A 26,972-nucleotide genomic window follows, 5' to 3' on the forward strand; every position below is an offset into this window, starting at 1 on the left:
CCATCTGCAACTTGTATTATAGCTGACACTTTATTGTCATGGGTAGTAGCTATTGGGGACAGGAGGAATATTCCGGTGGCTGTGCTCTGGCCGATGGCACCGTCCTTGTTTTCATTGCGCTATCATTCTCACCTCCTTTATGCTCATGGCCATCTACCTCTTACACTGGAAAATTTCTCAGGTGTGTTACTAGACTTCTAATTATTAATTCTACAATGATTCAAGTAGGTCGAATCAGCCTCAACCAAATCACATCCCTAGCTAGCTAGGGTTTAATTAGTTACAATTGATCCAATAAACATTTACCATTGGAATGGTTGATAATTCAAACATATTTTGTTAAACTATGGGTTTTCTTTTGATTCACAGAAAGGAAAGATGAGATCATAACCTACATCCCAGGAATCCCTGCAATACGCCTACGAGATCTGCCACTCCTTCACATTGGCCAGAATCAACTTTCACAGAGAATAGAAGAAGCCTTCTCTTGGGTAAAAACCGAAGCACAATTTATTCTCTTTTCTTCCTTTTATGGCCTTCAAGAACTCATCTTCCCCAAACCCTAATTGATTTGAGGAAAATGAGTTGCAGTTTTTTTTTTTCCCAGGTAAGGCCACTTTGGTCATTTTACCCTATCTAGGGGAAAAATGGTTCATCGATGTTCAAAAACTGAGATCCATTATGTTATAACATCTCTGTCTAACGTCAGGGACTATAGTGGTACTTAGTTTGGAAAGCAGAGGTGCACGTGAAATTGGAAATAACCCTTTTTTAGTAGGAAAAGATCCTACAACATTTCCTACATCTTGTCACAAAGTAATTTTCTACGGGAAGGTATTTAAGAAACACCTTTAGACTCAAAAGAACCTTTTTCCGTCAAAGAATAAATGAAAACAAACTTTAGCAAACATAAATTTTGTTCATCCTTGCCACCCACAAAATATGGATTACACCCCACCTAATGCAAGAATGAAATCTTTGGTGATGGTATAATACAAGAATGAAATCTTTGGTGATGGAATTTAAAGACCAAACACCCATTTGACCAAGAGAATCAAATAGAAATCTCCCAAAAACATTTAAGTAAAACCAATCCTGCGGCAATAAAATGATTGGAAATCCATTCCAAATACACATTTAGATAATCAGAGTTATCTATATCTTATTCTATTTCTACATTCAGTTATTAATCCACCATAATAGTTGATTTGATTAATAAAGGTATGGTTAAACAATATGATCACCCACAGCATTGCCCTCACGGGCCTCACCCAAAAAACAAAATAACTTTCTCAAAAAATCTAACCATTTAAAATGTGTACTGTCCATTTTCATATCTGTATGCATACTAGTCATTTACCCAAGAGAGTTTATTTCTCAGAGCTGTCTCCAGCGATAGGGGAAAAGAACCATGATCAACTTAAGAAACTTTAACTACTCTCACTAATCATAGTAGGTTATCAGAACAAACTGATCAGACCCGTTTAAATACAGAAGTTCCAAAGTTACATGAGAACTGCCAAGTTTGTTGGTCGCAAGAATTTCAAATGGAAATTCCACATGACCAACATACCACAAGATGATTAACCAGTTCTCCAATGTAATAAATAAGATTTCAAGACAAACAAGTAAATAACTGGGTTTCCACCTTTTGCGGCATATGATCACAACATTTCTTGCGACCGTCTCACACAACGGCTTACTTTCCTCTTGAATTCGTCCCTCTTCTCCCTCCAATCTTTCTGCATATAAAAGCAAAGAAACAGACGTTTGAGCATCCTGCATATTCAGAAGGATATATAGATAACTGGGTTTTAAAACCATGAAAATGTGCTAAGCAAACAAAACAAGAACCTAGACTAAAAATAAGATCAAGAGGTGGCTGCGTACGCATCTCAGATCTAGTAAATGGCACTCCTAATGACAAAACTATGAATCTACCGGAAAGAGATGTCAAATCTGAAATCTGACTATAACAGAAAGGAATTACAACAATCTCCAAACCCCCAGTGTGATCATCTTCGATTGCAAACTTGCTGCGAGGGAAGTCTAGTTTGAGATCTGGATAAAGAGTATACAGGGAACCAGCAAGATGACGAACACTCTTGAGATGGCAGCTGTAGATACATAAAAATATTGGGCACATTTTCCTATGGCATGTCGGGAATCACTACAGCCTTTTGGTTCCATGAAGCCAAATTTACACATAAAAAATAATAATACCAATTCCCAAGGAAATTGCATTCAATGTCCCACAATGTTTGTCCATTGTGGTAACCAGGAAATAGACATGGAATACTATAGTACCACTGTTTAATCATTATGATAATCTAGGTATGGAGGGAAGTAGTTGAGGTTAATTCATTTAAAGAGACCCACCACCTTAACATGCATGTCTTTATTCAAACAAGGCAGTAAAATCACTTTTCCTCCAAAATGCGAGTGGAAGCCAATCCAACAACATTCTGACCTTATCACATGACTTAAGATCACCTCTTCTCCAGAACACAGGGAGAGTGGAAGGGTGCCTCCTGTAAACCACCATGAGAAGGCCGATGCAGAAAACAATGACAAGGATTAAAAAAATGCTTCCAGTGGAGTGCAGAACCTAAATAGAGAGTCTAACAACCCTGACCATCCGCAGAAATGTAAAACTACCTTCCATATGCCAAGTATAGACCATAAGAAGCTGAGGACCACACTAATGTGCTTATCTTTATTTTTTTGGGTGAATAGAATGGCTTCTCTTCTCTACTAGACAGTGAAGAAGAGAAACATATGCCCGCCAAAAACAAATTCCAGCACACAATCCCTACATCTGTGTTGGAAGGAGGGGAAAATTTTTCAGCTGGTAGCATTTAGAAGACATTAAAGCAAAACCAATGGAAATGCTATCGAATATATAGCTAATAGAGAAACCCAACCATTGTCCACAGAGCGGAAGGGCAGGAACCTTTGAATAGTTTCTCAGAGCAAAGCATATGCCTGATCAACATAAACCTTTAGTATATCTAGGCCAAAATTCTATTGAACATGAAACGCATCGCATCCAAGGACTTGTGCAGGAGTACATAAAAGGTGGCTCCTTATGTGCCTCCACGTGAGCAAGGACTAATCCAGTCATCAATAGTGACCCTTAAGACTTTACAGCAAAAGAAGCACAGATTGAAACATTTAATTACTGACTAGAATTTTCTAATGATTTTGTTAGTAGAATCTCGGGTGGGTTCAAGTGTCAGGTGTAAGTGGTCTTTCTTAAAGGCCTCTCAATTGTTTTCAGACAAAACATAGGGAGGTCTTACGAGAGCTAGTATTGAGCTAGCTATCAAAAGGTGGAAAAAACTGGTTTTGAGTCTTTTAAGTCATATGTTAAAACAGATTATTCAGTTTTGTTTAGTCTTTCACAACTCACTAATGCCAGGAGGATACAGGTCAGTGATGTAGTTGCATAGCTGGACCAACCTGAGCCAGACTGTAAACCCAGGCTGCTGAGAAGAATCAGGTACAAAGCTAGGTGGTGGTCCAGTATGGGTAGTTAGGAGTTATTTAATTTTTGGTGTTATTTTTGTACTTCCATTTCACTATTATTTTATTCCTATTGTTACCTATCGTTGGTAGAAGTTCAATTAGTTTCGAAGTCTGTACTATATTTTAGATTACGGTTAGGAATTCTTAAATTTAAATCAATATCAACATATGTAATGTAATCCATCGATATAAGGTATATTTGAATGAATAGAATTGTTTTTCTAGTTGCTGCTGTGGCTTAAGTATTGATTAACTGAGCTCCTTCCTCTCTTTCATTCTCAGTCGAATCGTTATCCTGTCCTGTTACAGCACAGTGCTGTACTGCATCGTGCGGCGCTGCAGAGGCCATGTGGTACAGCAGGCCCCACATGGTGCACATGGCCTCTTCAGCCGCCGCACGATGCATTACAGCACCGTGCTGTAACAGGAGAGGATAAAAATTCGTCAAATCAGAACCTCTTATCTCTTTCATTATCTTGCCGTGACCAACTGCAACAAACAGGACCAGATATCCCAACCAAAAATCCATCTCCGAGGTTAGTTATACTCGCCTGTGGATATCCTATTTTTGGTCTTATTCCCAGCCTGCAAATTATCCTCATAATTTCATAAACCATCCTCTGTTTGTCTTCACACTTCACTTATTATCATTTGATACTAGTCCCTACTGGCTACACGCATTAAACCCTATCTACAGTTCTGGTTTTATCCCCAACTTAACACCCTGCTCTGTTCTGACCACAGCCTACTGCAGGCTGGCCGTGCCCAGGGTTTTAAAAAAAGGAGTCAGGTCCGGTCTGATTCTGTTCAAGATCGTCCGGAATCGGCCGGGAATTGGACAGATTCTGCCTAAACCCTAAGACACCCAGTGTTGATAGGCCGCTCAGGAAATGCAGAAATCAGGATCCGGCTCGGCCAATTCCGATTCACCCAATCCGATTCTGATTTTTGAAACAGTGGTTGCACAAGCATATATTAGGTATCTTTCCATGAGATTTCATCCATAGTTAGTACCCACCAGCAAGATTTAAAATCCTGTTTCGTTTCAGTGTTTCGGTTTGACCGAAATTTCATTGAAATATGGTATTTTTTCTATGAGTTTTGCTTGGCCATTTGTGGGTGTAAAATGCCGAAATAACCGAAATTTCCGAAATGAGATGACCGAAATTTCCAAATTTTTTTGAAAGATTGCATTTTCTCAATTCAAACTTGCGTTTCATTTCAACTCGACCGAAATACTCAAAATAATCGAGATTTCAACAGAGACGAAACGAGTTTTTGAACTATGCCCACCAGGTACCCTACTCGATTGGAGTTTCAACTTCAGCCAAGCCTGGTTTAAGAATTACATATGTTCTCCTAACCAAGTCCTAAACTGTTCTTGTTCCTTTCTATTTTGAGTTATTTTTCATCATGGAGCCGAAGATTGTTCTAATTCTCAAACTAGGACAGATTCTTCTGATATTACCCAACAGGGCCTCCTTCCTAAATTCGGATATAATTTATTCCTGCTTTGGTTTAATATTTCAGAAATGCCCCATCTTAAAAAATTTGTTCCTAGCTTTATCCCATTTCGAGTTTTAAATCCCAGTTTAGTCCTATCTTTCAATTTTATTTTCCATTTGGTCCTTATCGCTGTTTTAAAAATCAGAATCGGATTGGGAGAATCAGCTGAGCCCAATCCTAATTCCTGCCGTTCCAGAGAGGCTGATCCACACTGGGTTTCTAGGGTTCAAGCGGATTCTGGCCGATTCCCAACCAATTCCAGGACTGAATCGGATCAGAATTGGCTGGACCGGATTCAGATACCATTTCCTTGTTTTAAAACACTGGTTCCTATTCCTATTCAAAATACCAAAAAGGGGTCAAACTATTCTGAATAATTATGAATTTGAAACTGATCCTTTGTATTTGGATTTTATCACTTTGGTGGGCCCATAATGACCTAAATCAGAGTTTGTAACCCTAGGTTGCATTAGTTAGCTACCAAACCAACACCTTACCGTGATTTCTCCACTCCACTTTACTGTTTGGATAAGGATCACATATTTAGCGTGATACCCAACAAGAACAGAAAAGAAAGAAGAAAAATCCAAGTTTTACTATTCAATTCAGTGTCCAGCCACTAGAGTCCTCTAAATTTTTCATCAATATTTCAGTTGTAGGGTGTAATGCAGATATTAAGGTTTTCAAATTGAATCGACCGTTGAGTCTGGGAGCTTCAGTTATCTTCTCTTGGCTTTGGCCTTAGCTTTTGCATCTTATCTCAATTGTTGTTAGTGTTACTACTCAAGCTGTGCATGTAATGCAACCTGCGGTTACAGAACCCTAAATTTGGATCACTACGGGTGGGCCTTTGTGCAACGGAATGGTTGCTCCATTGTGACAAAGTGCGGTCACGAGTTCGAGTCTGTAAACAGCATCTCTGCGAAAGCAGTTAGAAACTAAACTAAACTTCTAAATCCCCACACACAGAGACAAAATTGACCCTTCTAAAGAGTCTTCACATGATCTGGTCTTGGACCCCACAGGATCTTCTAATAATATTCCACCAAAGCAAAATAAGGGGATTTGGCACTGTTCACGTGAACAGTGTTTTGGCCTCTTTTTTCATGTTTTGTCCTACAACATAAGGCTGCATACATTATGACCCTCCCCAGACCCCATAGTGGGGAGAGCCTCGTGCACTGGGTATACCCTTTTTTAAAGGGCCCACAAGTGACAAATAACTCATATTGAATGGATAATGGCAGTTTCATAAATATTCAGAACAGTTCAAGACCCTTTTGGAAGAGACAAACTGAATATGGGATGCAAAGTACTTAATTTAAAGAGGGAGGACCTATCTGTAATTTTAAAGAGAATGGGGACAAAATAGAACAAAACTCAACAAACCAAGGGTTTTAGTAAATATGGGATGCAAAGTACTTAATTTAAAGAGGGAGGACCTATCTGTAATTTTAAAGAGAATAGGGACAAAATAGAACAAAACTCAACAAAGCAAGGGTTTTAGTAAATATCCCGAGACTTGTCCTTATTTGTAATCGCAAAGTTGGTCATCCACAAGCTCCCGACCAACGGTAATGGCAGTACACAAAATTCAGTTCAATTAAGAGAATTCTTTTCTCACACCTCCAAATCCCATGACCCATGAAACCCTACTGATTGCAAACCACGTCAATCCAAGGAATATTCCGTAAAAAAAATGGAATTGGACCTGGCACAAGTAGAAGAACCAGCCCTGGTTGCTGGTTTCGATCTCACAGTAGGAAATGATTTGGGAGGTGAAACCCTAGGGTTTGGGTCACCTGTGGGAGTACTGTCTTCAACCAAAATCTCAGGCCTAATGGATTGACTGCTAGAGAGTTCAACAAGATATCTCAGAGTCTAGTAGGGAAGACAGAACCAACGAAAAGAAAATAAAACAGAACAATAATAGGAACGAAAGAAGAATAAGAAACAAATATGAAGAGCAAGGAAAAGATTAAGGGGCCAAAGCTCAGAAGGAAGATTAACCGGAAGTAGAAGAGGGAAGAAAAGAAGATCTTGGCTGGTCTATTACCTGTCTCTCGAGCTAGCACCAATGTGGCTTGAAAAATCTCATTCTATTCAAGCAACTCTATGAAACGATGGGGATACATGGCTATTTAAAGACTTGTGAAACAAAAACTAAAAACCTATTCATACCCTATGACCAAGGGTGAGTTTGAATCAAACTCAACTCCATGACTCAAACTCAACAACCACTAAACAGAATTTAAAAAAAGAGTAAATTACACTTGGGGTACATAACGCTTAAAAAAATATGCATGGGGCAACCGCTAAACAGAATTTTAAAACAGAGTAAATTACACTTGGGGTACATAACGCTTAAAAAAATATGCATGGGGCACCTCACATTCAAAAACTATGATTGTGGTACCCTTTTTTAGTATTTTCCAACTTTTCCCATACCACCACCTCCAAAAGACCTCACTTGTAGCTGCCCTGCCTACCCTGCACCATTGCCAGCTGCAGCCCCTGCCACCTGCGCACCCACCACCATGTGCTGCTCCGCCTCCTGCCACTGGGTGCTGCTGGACTTCCATGATCTCTCTCTCACCACAACCTTTTGGCCACGAACCCTGCACCCCCATCCTCCGCTCCCTCCACCACCCTCACCTGCTGCTCCCTCCTGCACCCCCGACCTCTCCTCCCTCACACATACTCTTTACATCCCTCCCCCTCCCTCTATTAAGTCTTCAGTCTCTATTTTCCAAGAGTTTGAATAAGCACAGCCCCCGGTGGCCCGGCCTTATAGAGGCAATGTCAATTCATCAAAATCCCCCTTTTTAAATAATTGTTTTTTGGGATCGTGCAAACATGGTGCATTTGCAGTATTTTTCATAGGCTTCTTCGGGAGGAAAGGGTTATTGTACTTTATTCGAAGATGGGTAATTGAATACTTTGGAGATTAGGTAGCTAGCTCGAGGGTTGACTGGAAAGTTTGGATCGTGGCCTCAAGCAATTCATTCTTACAAGCTTGGCCTGGACCTTGGAAGCTTTCCACACTATGGCAATGATTTTTGCGGATTGTACAGATCTAGCAAGGTCAAGTTGTAATCCCTCAATGCAGCACATTTGTGGATTGGAGCCTGAGACGTAGGAATGGGTTGGTTTGTCTGGGAGCTACACTCTGCTTCTCCCCCTCCTCATGCCGCTGCACTCCACCAGCCATAGTTGTCAAGCCCTCACCTTGCGTCTAGCGCCCCCACCCCCCCTCCAACACCTTGGGTTGCCTAGATGACAACTATGCCACCAGCCCCCGTAGATGCATCACCCCCAAGCCCCCCCACTCTACTTTTCTCTGCATCTCTCCCTTGCTCTGTTTCTCTCTCCTTATGCTCTGTCTCCCTCGGCTCTCTCTGAATGGGAGATCCGATAGATCAGCCAAAGAAGAGAAGCAAGAATATGAAGAGTGAAAAAGACTGTTAACAAACATAACATCTATGGGCAAAGTTGGAAATAAGAAAAGAGAAGGTCACATCAAACACAACATTCATAAAGCGTGAGGTACCCCAAACTAAGGTAGCTGAAGCATAGTTTTTGAAATGTAAGGTATCTCAAGTGTAGTTTCTCTAATTCAGGTATCCCCAGATGGAATTTACCCTAAAAAATGATAAATATCAAAGGACTTGCAACAAATGAACAAACCCCTCTACACCCTTATGGTGCCAAAAGCCAAGTTTGGACATGGTTCTTCTCGGCCTAGCTTTCCAGACTAAGCCAAGTCGATACAGCCATGGAAGTGCAACGGCATCAGCATGGTATCCTTTATTCATTCGTAAGGTGATTGTGATACGTGCAAGATAATCTAGAAAAATAAAATAAGAAAAAAAAAGAGAAGTAATAGAGAGAGAAAGAGAGATAAAATAGGACAGGAGTTTGGGGGCTTTACGGACGAAGCCGCCAGACGTCTTAGCGCAATTGGGAGGCCGCCAATCCTCTTCTCAAGATAACTCTTAAGAGATAATTTAGGGATAATAATCTGGTAACCTTTTCATTTACAATCACTATTAAATAGGGCTGCCAAGGCTAGCCGTTACAAAACTGGACACAAGTAACCCACTACCGTGTGGTTATAACCCCACTCTTACACCAATTCTACTAGATAACTTACTCCACATCATCTCCACTCTACATAACTACTAATAACTGATAAACACTATCCCATCTTACATAACCCACCCAAACCCGATAACAAAAACCGATATTAATATTCTATACTTGACGCACGTAACAATTCGTCCCTCCTAAAATACGGCCATGTCCTCGAGGCCGAAATAAAGTACAAATAAAATTAAAATAATTCCTCCTGGATCCTAAATATTGGTGGAGTCTTCTCTACCTTTAAACCTCATTTGAAATTTTGCAAGGCTCGTCCTCACGACCACTTTACAGAAATTGATGAATTGGATTTTGCGCCACCAACTCGGAGGTTTGAGACACAACGTATCATAGACAAGTTTAAGCCATTAAGCAAAGGAGGACATACCCGTATAGACCTGGGCCGGTCGATTTCCTCCGTCGTGGCTGGCTCTGATGCCAATTGATATATGCACAATGAGATGAAGAGATAAAATATAGGAGATAGTCAAGAGATAAAAGTGAAATAAAATATTATAATAAATAGGATAATTCGGCTTTACTGAGGAAGCCTGACCTCTTGGCTTTACGAGGAAACCTGGCCTCGTTTCTCCAAAGAGAAAATGTAGGGAATCAAAGTCCTCTTTCTCTTCCCAATTATGCCTATTTTATAGGCTTACAAGTAGTTACCTTCCCACGTACAATATCTCCCCAAATAAAACTCCCCATTTACCATAGCTACAAATAACCAATAAATAAATAACTCCTCTAAATAACTACCTACACTAATAATTATTCCCCCTCATATATGCACGTAACATTCCCTTCCTCTTGAATTTTGGTCATGTCCTCAAGACCGGATGTTCGAAATTGATGCGGGATGGTTCAAGATTCTCTCAAGTTCCTTCTGCATGCGGATTTGTGGCTGATGTTTGTGAACCCGACAATCTACATCAACTTGAGGTTGCAAATACAATGTATCATATTCCAACAGAAGTCTTCAAACCTGCTCTGATGCCCTTCGACACTTGCAAGATAATCTAGAAAAATAAAATAAGGACAGGGGGTTGGGGGCTCTACGGACAAAGCCGCCAGACGTCCTGGCAGAATTGGGAGGCTGCCAATCCTCTTCTCAATATAACTCCTAAGAGATAATTTAGGGATAATAATCTGGTAACCTTTTCATTCACAATCCCTATAATGTAGTCCTAGGTAGGAGTAATCCCACTAGGAACCAGGGTAATAGGATCTCTTAACAAGGCTGGCCGATTGGGACAGCTTAGGCTAATTAGGGCAGAATTAGGGTTATGGTTAGGGTTTCGACTTAGGGTTTTATTTGGTAATGATGTGCAGAATTTTATGAGTCTAATGGTATAAGTTGGATCAAATTTGGTTGAGGTTGGAATTCTAGGGTTTTGGGTAGGATGCCTTATGAAAATGGACTGTTTGTAAGATCTAGGGTTTAGGGGCAGATTTTAGGAAAGAGGTTTATAGGGTATTAATGGGCAGGTCTAGGGGGTTATTTTGGTATAAAGAAGTTAGGGTTTGGATGAGTTACAAAATTCTGCAATTTAGGGCAGAATTGGATTTAGGGTTTTAGGGTTCTAATGGATCTATGGATTAATGGAAGGGGTGATAATAGGAGTAGATGGAGCTTAAGTTAGAGAATTAGAAGAAGAAGGTTAAATGCTGAATTAATAAACTACTTACTTGAAAGATTAAATCTTCAATGGTAGCAGCTTTGAAGAACTAGAAGAAGGACCTCCCGATCTACAAGATGCAAGGAGTCGATCAGAGTCCACCAATCCCTTCACCTTGATATTACCCACAAGGTAGCCTTGATATTACTCACAAGGTTCACTCAACAGAGCAGAGCAGCAGCTATGGCAGCAAACAAATGCTTTTTCATTAATCAAATTCGTGTTCAATGCTGGCCTCCCTTACAAACTTATATAGAAGACTCAAAAATAGACTTAGACACTAAAAAGGAATGGCCTAACCTTATCCCTAACCTATTAGGCAACTTAAACCGACTAGGAAACTCAAATAGACTCAAAATGGAGCCCTACTGACTTAAAACAACTTAAACTACTTAAAATAAAGAAGATTCCCTAGTAGCTAATAGGATATAAGAACCTCTTAGCCAATAGGATCACTTCACTTAAATTAGACCAATTGAACCAATTGGATGCAACCAATTTAAACCGGTTCAATTAAAAACACAAAATAAAACTAAGTATTGGGCTAATCCCGTATGCAACCTATATACCCCTATTTCAGGCCCACTAAAGTGGCCTAATACATAGAAAACCCTTGGGAACAAAGGCCCAACATGTATATAACCCAACCCAAGGCCTATTTCTAAAGAAATAAGCCCTATTTGGTGATGAATCTGCATCACCCTATTAAATAGGGCTGCCAAGGCTAGCAGTTACATAACTGGACACAAGTAACACACTACCGTGTGGTTATAACTCCTCTCTTACACCAATTCTACTAGATAACTACTCCACATCAGCTCCATTCTACATAACTACTAATAACTAATAAACACTATCCCATGTTACATAACCCACCCATACCCGATAACAAAAACCAATATTAATATCCAATACTTGACATAAAAGTGATCTTGAGAAAGGATGGCGGCCTCCCAATTGCAACAGGACGTCCGGTGGCTTCGTCTGTAAAGGCCCCAAACCCCTGTCCTATTTTCTCTCTCTCTCTCCCTATTATTTATCTTCTTTTTCTTATTTTATTTTTCTAAATTACCTTGCACGTATCATATGGCATCAGAGCAGGTTTGAAGACTTTCGCTGGAATATGAAAAATTGTATCTACAACCTCAAGTTGGTGTAGATCACCGGGTTCACAAGCATCGGCCACAAATCCGCATGCACAAGGAACTTAAGAGAATCTTGAAACCACGCCACATTAATTTCGAACATCCGGTCTGGAGGACAAGACCAGAATTCAAGGGGAAGGGAATGTTATGTGACTATATGAGGGAGAATAATTATTAGTGTAGGTAGTAATTTAGAGGAGTTGTTTATTTATTGGTTATTTGTAGCTATAGTAAATGTGGAGTTTTATTTGGAGAGACATTGTCCGTAGGAAGGTAACTACTTGTAAGCCTATAAAATAGACATAATTGGAAGAGAAAGAAGACTTTGATAAACTTTGGTTCCCTACATTTTCTCTTTGGAGAAACGAGGTCAAACTTCCTCCATAAAGCCAAGAGGTCAGGCTTCCTCAGTAAAACCGATTATCCTATTTATTATAATATTTTATTTCACTTTTATCTCTTGATTATCTCCTCTATTTCTTTCCCTATTTTATCTCTTCGTCCCACTGCACGGATCAAATTGCCTATTTCATTGCCTTCGGATCAACTTCTCATATCTAGTAAGGAAAACCAATACACCAATGAAAAGTATTGATTTTAAATTAGCCCCAGGTCCAAAAGATCCAGATTTATATTAGAATATAGATATGGTCTTTAGACCGTGTTGAAAGCCAGCATGAGCCCCAAAAAAAGGGAGAAATTATCTATAAAAGAATAAGTAAGTTCAAGATCCTCCTTATTGGTCAAAGAAGATAAGTGTAGAAGCATTTCTGGAATAAAGAGCCAGATGTGTGGTCCCATGGAATCCATTAATTAGCAGTCAGTTGAGTCTATGACTTGTCAATTAGGAGTACTTATAAGAGTCAACAAAGAGGGTGGGCCTCAGCGCAATGGTAAGATTGCTCCATTGTGACCTAGTGGTTACGGGTTCGAGTCAGGAAACAGCCTTTCTGCGAAGCGGGGGTAAGGTTGTGTACATGATGACCATCCCCAACCCCACAATAGCAGGAGCCTCGTAATGTAGCTCTAGATAGGCAAAGGACCTACTAGAAGCCAAATATCCAGGATCTAATGATAAAGGAGCCAAGGGGCTGCTGGTTCTGCAGTTGAAGTAGGGCAGAATTGAAGTTTAGGTCAATTTCTAGGGTTTAGGCTAGAATAATAGGTGAGTGTGATAGATGATAAAGCTAGGCAGGTCTAGGGGAAGCTAATGGTATAGGTTTGATGTTGTTTGAGTGAGAAAACAAAAATCAGAAAATTAGGGTTAGGGTTTCGGGTTTTGGGAATTAGGAAAAGAGTTGGATTTAGGGTTTGGAGTGGGGGTTTGGACTAAGGCTTCTAGCCGAGTTTTGGAGGCAACAAGAGGAGGGTTCGGCTGTGATATGGTGTAATTTTAATGGCTGGTTAGGTCTAGGAAGCTTTTGGGGTTTTTAGGGTTTTACTAGAAGAGAGGGGAATTAGGGTTTCAATGATAATTTGGGACAGCAACTAGGATCGAGTGGAGGGGATTCTAAGGGGAAGCTGTGATCCAAATACGAGGGAGTTCTGATGAATGGTTGATGCTGGATAGAGTTAAGGGTGTGTAAGTTATGGAATTCAAATAAAAATAAAGAGGAATCGATTGGAGAAGGGATTAGAGGATTAGAAACAGAAGTTGGATGTCAATTTGCAGCAAACTCCTCTGGCAGCAAGCTTGAGCAATGGAGAAGGATAGAAACACCTTCAATGGAGATCCTCCCGATCGTCTCGATGCAAGGAGTCGTAGGAGATCCACCTACCCTTTCCACCTTGATAGAACCACAAGGATGCAGCACTCTCAAGGAGCAGCAGCAGCAAAAATGGCGGTGGCACAAATTCTGTTTTTTTTTTTTGTTTAATTAATCAACTGTGGGGGAGCCTCCCACAAAATTTAACATTTATAATAAAAGGCCAATGACCAAAATCCTAGTCTAAGCAAAACACTCCCTCACTAAATCGTGGAGGGGTGGGGACTTAATAAAACAAGTTAAAACTTAAAATAAAAAGACCTAATTGTCCCTAACAACTTAAAATAAAAAACTTAATTAAATAACTTAAATTGAACCATGGTTTGAACTGGTCCAATTTAAGTTTACAAATAAGCTGAAATAAAAACTATGGAAAATACTAAAATGCAAACTTAAGCTACGGCTCCCAAACTAAGCCCTAATTTCAGCGCTGCTCCTCAAATAAATTGAATTCCCCGGATCAGATGGATTTTCAAAATGTATTAGGCGGATACATAATAAACACAGCTAAGGTAGATTCCGATCCAATAACTTATCTTCTTTTTTTGTTCTTTTCTACCACCCTAGTTGAGTTCCTTCATCGAACATAAGTCAAAACTTTATTTTATGTTCAGGTTCTCTAACTCAGTCATTCTGCACCATATTTCCAAAGTGTCCAGCAGAAAGGAGTAATTCAGCACGTCTGGCGTCTGGCAGAAAATAGTAATTAGTTTCTTTAATTGGTGTGGGATTTTAATTCTCCTCTTTAGTTTCTCCTTTCACAATGTTAATTCATCCTAATCTTGATGCAGTTAAGATTGTTTGATTGGGCCAAGAAAGACTTTATTTGGCCCATGGAAGGGTTCAATGGGCCTTGGGCTTCTTATTTTTGGGTTTATTGCTATAATGGACCTCTTTTAATTCTATATATGGGATTAAGTATATGGATAAGATTGTGGGATTCACTAGCTATTACTTAGGAAGTTATTTTATTTTAAAACGGCTTTAGATAGCTGTAATTAGGTGTGGGGCCCAATTCTAGCCACAAGTTGGGGAATATTTTAACAATTTTAAGAGTTGTTTTATTATTTCTACTTGTTTAAAAAATTTTACATTGGTTAGAATTCTACCTTATTTTTTTATTTGAAGGTTGTAAACTCCCTTCCCCATCAATTATTGAATGGATTAAGAATTGTTTGTCAGAAAATAGAGTTGGACTCTCTCTTGTCTCTCCTCCCTCTCCCCCACAGTACTATTCACGTACTGTTCATCTCCTTTTCTCTCTCCTGCAATCTCCTTTCTCTCTCACATCTTCCCTCCTGTTCTTCCACCCGGTGGCTCTAGGGGCTGATAGATCGTCTCCCTTATTTCTTTCTTCTCTCCTGCAGAACTCTGTTATCTTTTTCTGTTCAGGTTGGTGATGATCAAAGACACAACAGGAGATTCTCTGCTTCAGATCTGATTAACAAATCTGCAGGGCAGCACAAAAGCTCTTCCTCTCTGCACAGATCTGCATAACTATCATTCAGGAATCAGATTAGTTCCGGATCGGTCTTCTATCGGTCATTCTTTAATCTGTGATTTATTCTCAATATCGGTTTCTGTTATTAAGCTAGTATTTCATATCTTTCTTCTCTGTCAGTAAGTTCCGTAGACATTATTCTGGTTTACTGGTTTAGATCTGAAACTTGCTTATTCTGAATTCTGTTTTCCTTCTTCCTTCTTGTCTGAGTTCAACTTTGTATCTGTTGATTATCATCCTTTTCTGTTCTGTCATACCCAGCATATCAGACTGTTTATCTGTTTTTAAATAACATACTCTCCATTCCGTTCTATTGGGTGTGTTTCTGCTGAGCCCAAAACTTGCTTAGACAGCTCTTATTCCTTACTCATACATTTCAAAAGTTTTGAATTAGGATTTAAGGTTTAAGGACTACATTAAATCTACACTTTCAAATTCACCTTCTAGATTCAGGCTCCACTAAAACTATTTTCAGATATTACTTTTTCATATTGTGTTAGACCTCACAAAGTTCGTTTCATATGCAATTTGTATGACACTTTGGCTCTTCACATCCCATGGTGAAGTAGTGATGCAGATTCACGTTGATGCAGATTCATCAAGTAGTTTGCAAATTGTATCCATCTTACCAATTTACCCGAACTACCCAAATGGAGGGTAAGGGTAAAGATTTAGTACCCATTGTTTAAATGATAAAAAATAGTATAATGCATAATATGCAATATATATATAGTGCATATGAAAAATTGAATAAGGATACATATGTTAAGGTAAAAGGTTCTCTGAGCAAGTGGCAAAGGATATGCCAGCTCTATCTCTAACTCTCTCTCCTCCTGACACACTTTTTCCTCTCCGCCCCCTGTATACGAACTCTGTATCCTACCCCGCTTGCTCAGAAAACCCTCTCCCATATATTATATACATAAGATTGGAACTTTGGTTATTTTTTGGTTGCTTATTAGGTTTGTAATAATATAGTATTTTCTAAATACCAAGAAATACTTTATATTGCTAGATAGGAAAATAGGTGGACATTTCATAAAATATAAGTTTTTACCCATCTTACCAACTAGGTAATCGGAGGGTACAGGTATGGGCATTACCAGACCTACACTAGCCATTAACAGCCCTATGGTGAAGCCAGTAACTAAGTCCAAGGCTTAAAATCTTTTTTTATAATATATGTATAGATAAAAGTCCAAGGCTTCAAAACTTACACCAACCCTTCTCAATGTAGTGGTCACAACAGTGAGGAGGAAAAGAACCAACCCCCATGCCCAATTTCTTTCTATCATTAGAAAAGATTAGTCAAAGCAATTTTCAAATCAGTAAAAAAGGATCAGTCATCAATTCTATTAATCGTAAGATTTCAGGCGTAATCTAGAAAATTCCAACCTACATTGTATTATACATCTCAAGGGTAATTTAGCATACTTCACCCCAATTTTTCTAGCAGTCCCAACACCACCACACAATTACTGTCAATAGGACTTCCTAAAAAAATTCTGTAATTTACAGACGTTCCTTTTTTTCTCTTTTTTTTTTTTATAATTACAAATACTCCTTGTGTTGCATAAACAACATCAACTTCTGTCAAATCGCTTTGAGAACATTAATGATGCTCTTCAAGCTTGAATATGGACCAAGAACCTCATGAATAATGCGTAGTGTAGCATCCTAAACAATAGTAAGCATATAATTATTAGGTACTTAGGTTTATACTTCTATTTCCAAAATTTCTATAATTGTAGGTCAAGGAATTTTCATATCCATGAAGCCTTAGATTAGAAATCATAATATTGTCTTCCACTAATTATATTCATACAAGCTGCAGCAACCACATCAAAAGATACTCCTTTATTTCTTACTAAAGTTTGTTCTTTTCATTTACTCATAAGAAGTGTATTCCCCACCCCCCAAAACATCTTCCAAGTAGTTCAAAAAAATTGACAATACTCGTTGCCCCTTTAGTTTCCATAAAATAAGCATTTGAATATTTCATATTTCTCTAGGCTCTAGTGAGACACCGTCTCAACTCCCAAACTAAATATACTGTGCAACCCACTAAATATTCCATGTCCAAATTAGAGGATAATCATGGCAAGATCAAGAGACTGTAGCAATTGCACAAAGAAAACTATTAATGGACAGAATAGAGAGACTTTGAAGAGCGATAGATGTGAAGGAAAATAGATTTTGTTCACTTACTGCTGCTTCAATATTTGCTGGAGATTCATCATTAGGACTTGACAGCATGGAAATGATGCTCAACACAATGCTTTCAACCTGTGCAATCAAACCATAATTAGTTAACTTGGACATTACAATTCAAAAAAGACAACATAGAATGCTTTCATGGATATTATCATGGAAATTCAAAAAAAAAAAAATGCAAAATATGAATGTTGCTACAATTGATGGCAACATGATGCCCCCCCCCCCTTTGTAATAAGTATGAAAAGAGGAGTTTAAGGTAGAGAAAGAAACATCTTCAGCTACAAAGATACATTAATAAGACAGACTGAGCAAATTAGGAATTTGTTTGTTGACAGTATGAATCAAAGATCTTTTGTTAACGAAATAAATACGTTGGATATGGAGAGAGAGAGGGGTCCATCAAACTGATGGAAAGTTCAAATGGTCAAATTGGGAAGATAGAGAAGTAACGATGGTCCAAGTCTGCAGCAGATTTTATTATTTGAACCTTTTATATGAGGGCCAGCACAACACCATTAAATACGAGTCACTTTATTTTCAAGTCATATATGAATAGGGTTGTAATTTAAACTTGTAGTCAAGGCTTTCAAACATGTTGATCTCTCAAAGATGTATCCCTTATACATTAGGTGGATTCTTTAGTGTTCCTATTTTGCCCTTTTGCTTTCTGTTTACAGCAAGCACTCAACCCCCCCCCCCCCCCAAAACTGCCAGCCTATTTTTTTGCTATACTCCACTTCAGCCTACACTAAAAACTCTATCAAAACTAAAACCTGACCCAATAAACTCACCATTGTTTTTATGCTCCTCGAGTTTCTGTTCACAAAGGAAAGCTGATGGCCCATTTAAAGTCCCAGCTTTTCGCCTTTCTTATCCATTTCTCTTTTAACTATCAAACCCTAACATCAAACCAAAAATAGACCCAAAAATCTTGAAGATCCACCAATCCAAGTAGGATTATCCTTATCCTCAAAACAGCAGCCACGCAGGAAAATTCCATGCAGCGGATACTAAATTTTCTCCATGGTCCTCCATCTAAAAAACTATCTTGCCCATGGTCATAATAAATTAATAATTTGGGTCATATTTACATTTTGGAAAGTGGAAAAGGAAATTATAATTTGTTAATTATCGAAGTCAAGGAAATTAACGTAATGTTCACATTCACAGAGCCTATTTATTAAAATAAAATAAAAAATTTAAGGTGTTGTTTGGGTGATTTGTTACAAATTAGTTTCTGCTTTCTCAAAGTCTAGTCCTGGAACTACCAAATTTGAGAGAGTCACATATTAGATACTACATCATACACCATTCACATTACAGCCAGGTACTTTTGACCATCCAAGGCATTCAAAGCTTAAGTAATTCAACTTGTTTCACAACCTCTTCAGTACAATCAGCATCTGCGCTTCTATATCCTCCCTGAAAAGGGCACATCTATGCCTTGTTGCCTTTGTCATCCATGTCAGCTTCACAAATTCTGTTTTTCCATTCAACTTTATTTAAAGCCATGTTTTTGGTAAACTTATGCCATTCAATACTCTTCTCACTACTCCCAAGCGATTCTCAGTCTACCCTTGGTCCTTTGACTCCTCTAATGGTTATCACATAACACCTCCTTAACGGTGCAGCGTTAAAACAAAGAAAGTGGAAAAATCAAAGCCTACAGTTCCCTGATAGAGCTGCTATGGATGACTTCATCTCGTGTGTTAACAACTTGGAGTCAAGAATAAAAACCAAGTAAACTTGCCCGGACGAATTTGAGCCTAATTATTCGTTGACCATGAAAAAATTATAATATTTACATTTTCTTACAGTAGGAAAATCCTCACCAGAATTCATGTAATTGTTCTTAGTTTCCTAGTTAGAGAATTAGTCTCTATTTTTGGGAGTCTTTTATTTCTCTTTTTATATGATGTAATTCTCCATCGTTGAAAAGATGAATCGAGTTGTGAAGAGCCTGTGGTTGGTTTTGTGCGTTCCTTCCCCCCCCCCCTTCTTATGCATTTTCCTTCTTTCCCCTTCTTTTCCCTGCAACTCTGAAATCCTATCTCAGGATTCTCCCTTCTCCTAACGGCCCTCCACCAATTTGGTATCAGAGCCGAAGGATCCATCTCCTTCCCTTCCCATTAATTTTGTTTCTCCTCTCTCTGTAAAATCGCTTCCTTTCCCCTGTAACCCTCTTCCCATCGACTCCAACAGCAACCTAATCTTCTCCCCTGACTCTTGCAACAACACTCCACCTTTTTGTTTTCCCATTGTGAGAACAAACACATCATCCAAACAAAAAAAAGTGGAAAGGTTTTTCCAAACCCACTGCTACCGCTGAAACCCCAACCCACCCCCTTCAGCGCCCCCCCCTTCTGTTAAACCGCAACAACCCCACTGCCTCCTTTTCTTTTCCCCACAACTCCAACTGATTCCCCCCCTTCACCCTAGAATTCCATCAGCCCCTAGAGAGAGAGAGGAAGAAAACAAAATGTGCAAGAGAGAGAGAGAACTAGAAGCATAGAACCGCAGCAAAAATGAAGGAAACATACCTGAGTTCCATCGAAGTTGCCGTCCCTTGTTGAAGTCCAAGTGTGTGTCAAATTCCTTGTCGGACTCGAACACCACTGCGGGCTTCTTCGCATCGAAGCCACCTCATTCGCGTCAAGGCCTTCACTGTTTCTATTTTTTGAGTCGCAGACTCCAAGTAGGAGACACCCACGATTCCCTTTTATTTCTCTTATCTTATTTTTTTCCCCTATACGTTCCTAAACTGCCCCTTCTTTTCTTCTTATCCCCTTTTGTCCTTTTTTATCTTCAGTTTCCAAGTTTATCCTTTCCCATAAGTAATACTCCCTTGTTGGTTATCATTGAACTACCCATAATTACAATACTGGCACTTAATCTGATTTTCACTCTATTTACAATTCTGCCCTTGTTATCATAAACCCACTATATCTTGGAGGTTGATCAATACAATTTACTCCTTTAGATTAGTGATGGGTTCAACATTTTAATTTGAAGACGGGTTTTCGGGAGCTTGCCCATATTAACAACTTCTATGATAAGATTTCAAGCATGATTCAATCGTCAAAAGGCGGATCAGATGTGGAAGAAAATGTGGACAACGAAAGCAACGATCAAATTGAAGTACATGGTCCAATGAAGGTTGCGATTGAAGAATTGATCAACGGAACGATTTCAATTGTGAAACCCCACGATCAGATTCCCATCAAAGAGACGTTGTTTGCTAATGACCATCAAATGATCATGATGGTTTCATGAGATCCAGTGCCCCATCAAATTTGATATTTGTGGTTGCCGATCAAGTGGTGCTGATTCTCTCATTTTACAAAACTCGTGGGTGAGTTATTCTCAACACCGGAGGAATTGATGCAGATGCACTACCTTGGATCGACCCAAACCCAGTTGGGTATCCCGATGGAGATGAACCAGGTCCGTTTGAGTAGGATTTGAGGAATTTATGTTACGGGAAAAAGAACTTTGTCCGGAAGAGTGGCCTACGCCAGCACTCCCATGAGTCTATCTCTCTCCTTTCCATATGAAAAGACAACTTTGCCACTTTATTTTGAGCAACGTACAAAAACTCGTTATATCTCGGTCGAGATTTCGAGAATTTCGAGTATCTCGCCCTGACCGAGACAAAATGCATGTTCGAAAAGAAAAAATGCAATATCTCGACCGAAATTTCGGTCATTTCGTGAGATTTCGAGACTTTGTAACATCTCGCCGAAATATCGGCAAGATGTCACTAACCCACCTTATAAAAAGACCAAATCTCGTGACTCTTGGTAACAATTTCGACCGAGAGCTCACAAGGCTACTGTTTTGCGATTTTTTGGTCCTATTTCTTCCTCCTTCACTTCTCTTTGGTGATTTTTGAACAGGCCTTCGAATGTTCATCGCATCTACGCCGGAAGCACTTAGAGAACACAGGATTCAACCTTCTTAGCACATTTGTGAAGCCTTTCCACTATTTCAGGTAAAACCATTTTCTTCAAAAATGTTTTTTTGAAAAAAAATGATCAATACATATTTGTTTGTGATGAAATTAATATATGTCAGACACGTACCCGTACATGCACCCAGAGCCGCCATATCATAGTGGATCAATGGGTAGTTGTAGTTCTTCACACTTTGGTGACCCATATCCTAGGATACGTTACCTTTAGCATGTTGATGATGCAATTTTCATGGCAATTGTGGATGACTACACTCGTTTATTCTCTCAAACTATGACGTGGCATTCATATGTCCTATAGTCGGAGCACAATGCATGTTGGCTCCATTGGACTATGAGTGGGGTTGATCCTGGACGACGGAGTAATTATTATTAGTAGACATTTGAGTCACTTGATGACTACTTGACTTGTATTGGGAATTTGGGTTATTGATTTATTGTACTTAATATTAAGACTTATGAGTCACTGAATTTATGTTTCCAAGTGAATTTACATGTTTAAATTGCTTATTAGTTATTAAGTCCTCTAGTACTTAAAGTCTTAAACAATGTGTATGTGTAATTAACTAAGTTATACATTAGGATTCGACCATATACTACCAATCAATGGTGCAAATCCAAAACACCACTTTGGGTGACTATTTTTGCAATTTGAACATTTGCATGTGTTTATATAGCCTAAAATAGGGTTTCCATGAAGCTTCAGGCCTTAACTTGGCTTAAAACCCACCGAAATGACCTACCGAAACCTTGCAGAAAAAATACAATATTTCCACTGATTTTGAGGAGGAAAGAGATAGACCCATGGGAGTACTGGCATAGGCCACACTCCCAGACAGAAATCTACTTCCCTTATGTTATTTAAGGAAATAATGTCTTTTAGTTAATTTTATTCTGTTTATTTTAAAAGTTAGCTTCATAGGGTATTTGGTTTCCCAATTGTTCTTAGTTTCCTTATTTGAATAAGTTTCCTAGTTAGAGAGGAAGTCTTTATTTTTAGGAGTCTTTTATTTCTCTTTATATATAATGTAATTCCCCATCATTGGAGATAGATTGAAAAGATGAATTAAGTTTGTGTTTGTGAAGAGCCTGTGTGGCTGGTTTTGTGCGTTCCTTCCCCCATCCCCCTCTTCTTATGCAATTTCCTTCTTTCCCCTTCTTTACCTGCAACTCTGAAATCCTATCTCAGGATTCTCCCTTCTCCTAAGGGCCCTCCACCAGTAACAGAGAGTAATCAACAATGATAGCTACATGTACTCTATTCCGATATCATTAAAAGAAATCCAGCAGAAACATACTTTAACAATCAAATTATATACTATTCAATCCATAACAATGAGGCTTCTGAGGTATTATAAATACTACTAAATGAGACCATGATCATATATGATGATATAGTATTATAATATCAAATATAATAATAATAATAATAATATAAATATAAATATGGGAGAGGGTTCTCTGCCTAGCAGCATCACAGCGTGTCTAGGAGCATCAACAGGGGCAGGATTTTTGCATTCAAGGGGGACATGGCAGTAATTTCACCACCCTTTGTGTCTGGGCGCAAGGACCATGCTAGGCAGGGTTCTTTTCCCTATAAATATATAAGAATAGGAATCTAATTAAATTCTAGGACGGTATAATATCATTGATCAGTTTTTGGTTAATAAATATGAGCCCAAGGAGAAAAAAAAAGCAGTACATTGAAGTTTACAAGATACATCTTTGAACAATGTGCGCAAAGCAATCATATCCATTTAAAGTTTCAAAAACATACCGTATGTACTGGTGTCCAGCGCTCACTTGCGAGCTCATATCCATTGGGGTCTTCACCAGGAGCATGAAGAATTGATATGCATACTCGTCCATCTGGATAAACTGTTGTTTGAAAAAATGTAATCAAATTAGCAACCAAGCAACATAAAGCTTAAGCAAACGGGTGCTCCAATAAAAGACGCTCACCATTAGGATGCCACATCTCCGAGATAAACCTCACTGTGGGTGGGCTGTTAGGGTAATTGTGTGGAAAACTCATGATGGCATTGAAATAACCTCCATCACTGAAAGCAGACAAGAGGTGGATTAAAACTAAATCAGTAAATTTTCTAGTCATCAATAAAATAATGGTATCTCAGACAGTACAGAAAAAGCCCAACCCCTTCCTCTCCCCCCCCCCCCTTCTAAATTGCAAAGCATAAAAAATTATTTGATCAAGCCAAACCGGACAAATATTTCACAGGTCCAAAAGAAAATAGTAAATAAATGACAAATCCAGGAAGTAAAGACATGGAATGAGGAAAATAGAGATCAGAAAATTAGTATAGAATAAACTGCTACAAAGTAATACAAAAGAACCAATAATTTTAGAGAGACTGTGATGCAGATAAGTCACCTAAAGGGCTTATTTTATTGGAAATAAGCTTTGAATTGGGTTATTTTGGTGTTGGGCCTTTGATCCCATGGATTTTCTTCGTAATGGGCCTAAAATATGGGTAAAAAGTAGGAAAAAGGAATTTAATTCATTAGTTTAGTTAGAGTCATGCTTTGAGTCAATTTCTTTCATTATTTTAGTTTCCTAGTCAATTTATGTTACCTTAATAGTTAAGGATTGGGTTACGCCTTTCCTTTTTAGTGTTTGAGTGTTTTTCAGTCTTCTATATAAGTTTGTAAGGGTCTATAGCCATGTACACGAATTTGATTAATTACATAAGAAGAAGAAAAAAAACATAGCTTTGTGCTTTGCTCTATGAGAGTATGGTGAGATGCTATTGGTGAGAGACCAAAATATGGTGAAAGGTCGTGGGTGAGAGAACCAAGTCTGAGAGAGACTACCCTATCTTCTTCTTCCCTTCTTCAATTTATTGTTTTTTATTTTAGGGGATATTGCTCAGATCCATGAGATAAGAAAAGTAATTACCAGAGAAGTATGTTTAAAATTTGTTTTACTTTCATAAATATAGATTTTGAATAGATTTACTTAATCCCCAAATTAGTTATTGCTCGTCTCACCCAAGAAGGAAATAGAATTAAACTTCCTAAAATACCCCTTTGCATCACCTTTTTCCATAAATTAAGGCTAAAGTTAGGTAGAGAAGAAGAAGAAGAGAATGACTATCCAAAGTTAATAGAGAAATAGTCCAACGACAGCAACTCCAAAAATAAACCACTAACTTTAATGTAACAGACTCTCATGCCGAACACGCAATTACTACGTCCCCTCGTTCGGTCACTCAACTGGGAGATCGTCCCCTGTAACAGACTCCCATGCAGAACTCGCAATTACAACGTCCCCTCGTTGATCGTCCCCTCTAACGGACTCCCATGCAGAACTCGCAATTACTACATCCCCTCGTTCGGTCACTCAAGTGGGAAATTACTATGTCCCCTCGTTCCTCTCTCTCTCCACAAAGTTGGGCTCTGTCTTGATACAAGATAGAGGAATAGTCAACAGATGCAATAAACAAGATCTTTCAAAGTTTCAACCATTCGCAATGTTTTTGAAAGAAGTAATCATGGAAATTAACAAGTGAAAGGAGGATAAAGAGGGAGAGGGAGAGAGAGAGAGAGAGAGAAACAGCTGGCCAGCCCTCTGCTCTTCTGCTAGTCTCTGCAAATCTCCCATCAAAAAGAAAGAAGAGGGAACCCAACAAATTAGAAGAGACTCCAGCTAACAGCATTACGTCTTTTTTTGGTAAACAACTAATAGCATTACGACGGGAGTTGTGCAACTAGTATGAGTTTAACGGTTAATCTAATGAGCCTTAAATTCACCCTTAATTTAAGGAAAGAAGTGATGTAAAGGGGTATTTTAGGAAGTTTAATTCTAATTCCTTCTTGGGTGGGACGAGTAATAACTAATTTCGAATTAAGTAAATCTTTTCAAAATCTATATTTATGGATGTAAAACACATTTTAAACATACTTCTCTTGTAATTAATTTTCTTATCTCATGGATCTGAGCAATTTCCCTTTATTTTAATGTTATGAAACTTCCTAAAAATCTGAGAATCGATCGAAGTATTTACTATTGCTGGACCGGAAGTTTGCAATCTTCTTGTGGACTGGTTATCACTTGTGACTGGTCTACATTAGACAGTCGCCAAACAATAACCCTATCTTGAGCATCTCAATAGCTGAAGAGAACAGCTTAAAAATTTTATATCAATTACAAGCCCAAAATCAATGTTACCAGAGATAGGGTCAGAGTCCAAACGGCAAAACAAATCAGGCACACTGCAACCTCAAAAACGAGCAAATCCTGAATATACATCATCCTCCCATGCAATCAAACAGGAAGACAAAACATAAGAGAGAACAACAAAATTGCCAAAAAATTCAACAAGTAAACTTTGAAAACAGGATAAAAAAAATAAATAATTCTTCCATGCAGGAGAGAACTCTATATAAAACCAGCACCAGGCGGAAAACCAAAAAGTACTACCGATCACAACATCGCAATGTCTACAACCAATGAAAACAATACATGCTAGTCCAACCCCTCAACCAAGCAGAGGAAATAAATAAACCATCGAATATAATCAAACATGTGAGAAAAAAAAAAGATTAAGGAAAATCAAAACTTTGGGCAGATGAAGTGATGAACAAACAAGAGAGACAATACCATACGTATAAAACTTACTACAGAGTATCAGGGGGTCCAATAATAGTAACGCTCCATTCGAAAATGTTACTATCATCAACCAAGCCAGCCGAGAATCCATCGACAGGATTTTTGCAAAGATCTGCCAAAAGAAACAGCGACGGATCAATCACCGGAGTCGATTCGAATAATAAACCCTAGAAATGATTAAATTGAAGAGAATTAATAATAACAAATAATAAAACAAAAAGAAGACGAAGAATGCGATCAAAACCCCTAAGCTGTTTTTGAAGAAGGAGACTAGCTTGAGTTGCTTGTGCCATCAGAGAGAGAGAGAGACGCAGAGAGACAGCAAGCAAGCAAAGCAAGCGAGCGAGACACGGAGAGGGTGAGAGACTGTTCTGACTCGAGAAAACGTAATATGAGTCGAAAGCTACGCCAAGGAAATGAGAGACTTGTGACCGCCGTATTGCCTATTTGGCTATTTTGCTTTCTAAACTTTATAAGCCGACAATCTCTCTCACATTCTACTTTTATGAACAGACGTCAGAGAGATAGAGAGAGAGAGGAATTTAGATTTTAGACTTCCGTTTCGGTTTGATTTCCACTATGGTCTATGGACTATGGAGAGCAAATCCCTCTTTCTCTCTCTCTCTCTCTCTCTCTCTCTCTCTCTGTACTACAGCTTGTGTTATTCCCAATTTGCCCCCGTAGTTACCTAAGCTTTGAGATTCCCAAGCGCTTTTTATTGCGTGGGATTCTACGTGTCAATGCCTTTTAAGTACGGCACGGATCCGGATATTGGTTAAGAGTTCAAATATCCAATGTTCCAATCCAACGGTCGTGATTTAAAATGTTCTATAAAAACGCATAAACGTAGGACATATTTGATAGGTGGCCAAATGGTTGGTATGGCCAAG

At 38.7% G+C, this 26,972-nt stretch overlaps 1 protein-coding gene across 1 annotated transcript; it reads right to left on the reverse strand.

Moving 5' to 3' along the window:
- Positions 1-1,359: 1,359 nt before the first annotated feature.
- On the reverse strand, positions 1,360-26,521 carry LOC122652905 (ubiquitin-conjugating enzyme E2 7-like). Its single transcript, XM_043846789.1, has 6 exons — positions 26,327-26,521; positions 26,092-26,194; positions 23,415-23,512; positions 23,230-23,330; positions 17,474-17,551; positions 1,360-1,742 (listed from the first exon to the last, which is right to left on the reverse strand). Exons 1-6 carry the CDS (start codon positions 26,373-26,375, stop codon positions 1,665-1,667), a joined length of 507 nt encoding a protein of 168 aa, XP_043702724.1. The 5' UTR covers positions 26,376-26,521; the 3' UTR covers positions 1,360-1,664.
- Between the last annotated feature and the right edge of the window lie 451 nt (positions 26,522-26,972).

The sequence above is a fragment of the Telopea speciosissima genome, chromosome 2 (assembly GCF_018873765.1).
Source record: "Telopea speciosissima isolate NSW1024214 ecotype Mountain lineage chromosome 2, Tspe_v1, whole genome shotgun sequence".
Lineage (NCBI taxonomy): Eukaryota > Viridiplantae > Streptophyta > Magnoliopsida > Proteales > Proteaceae > Telopea > Telopea speciosissima.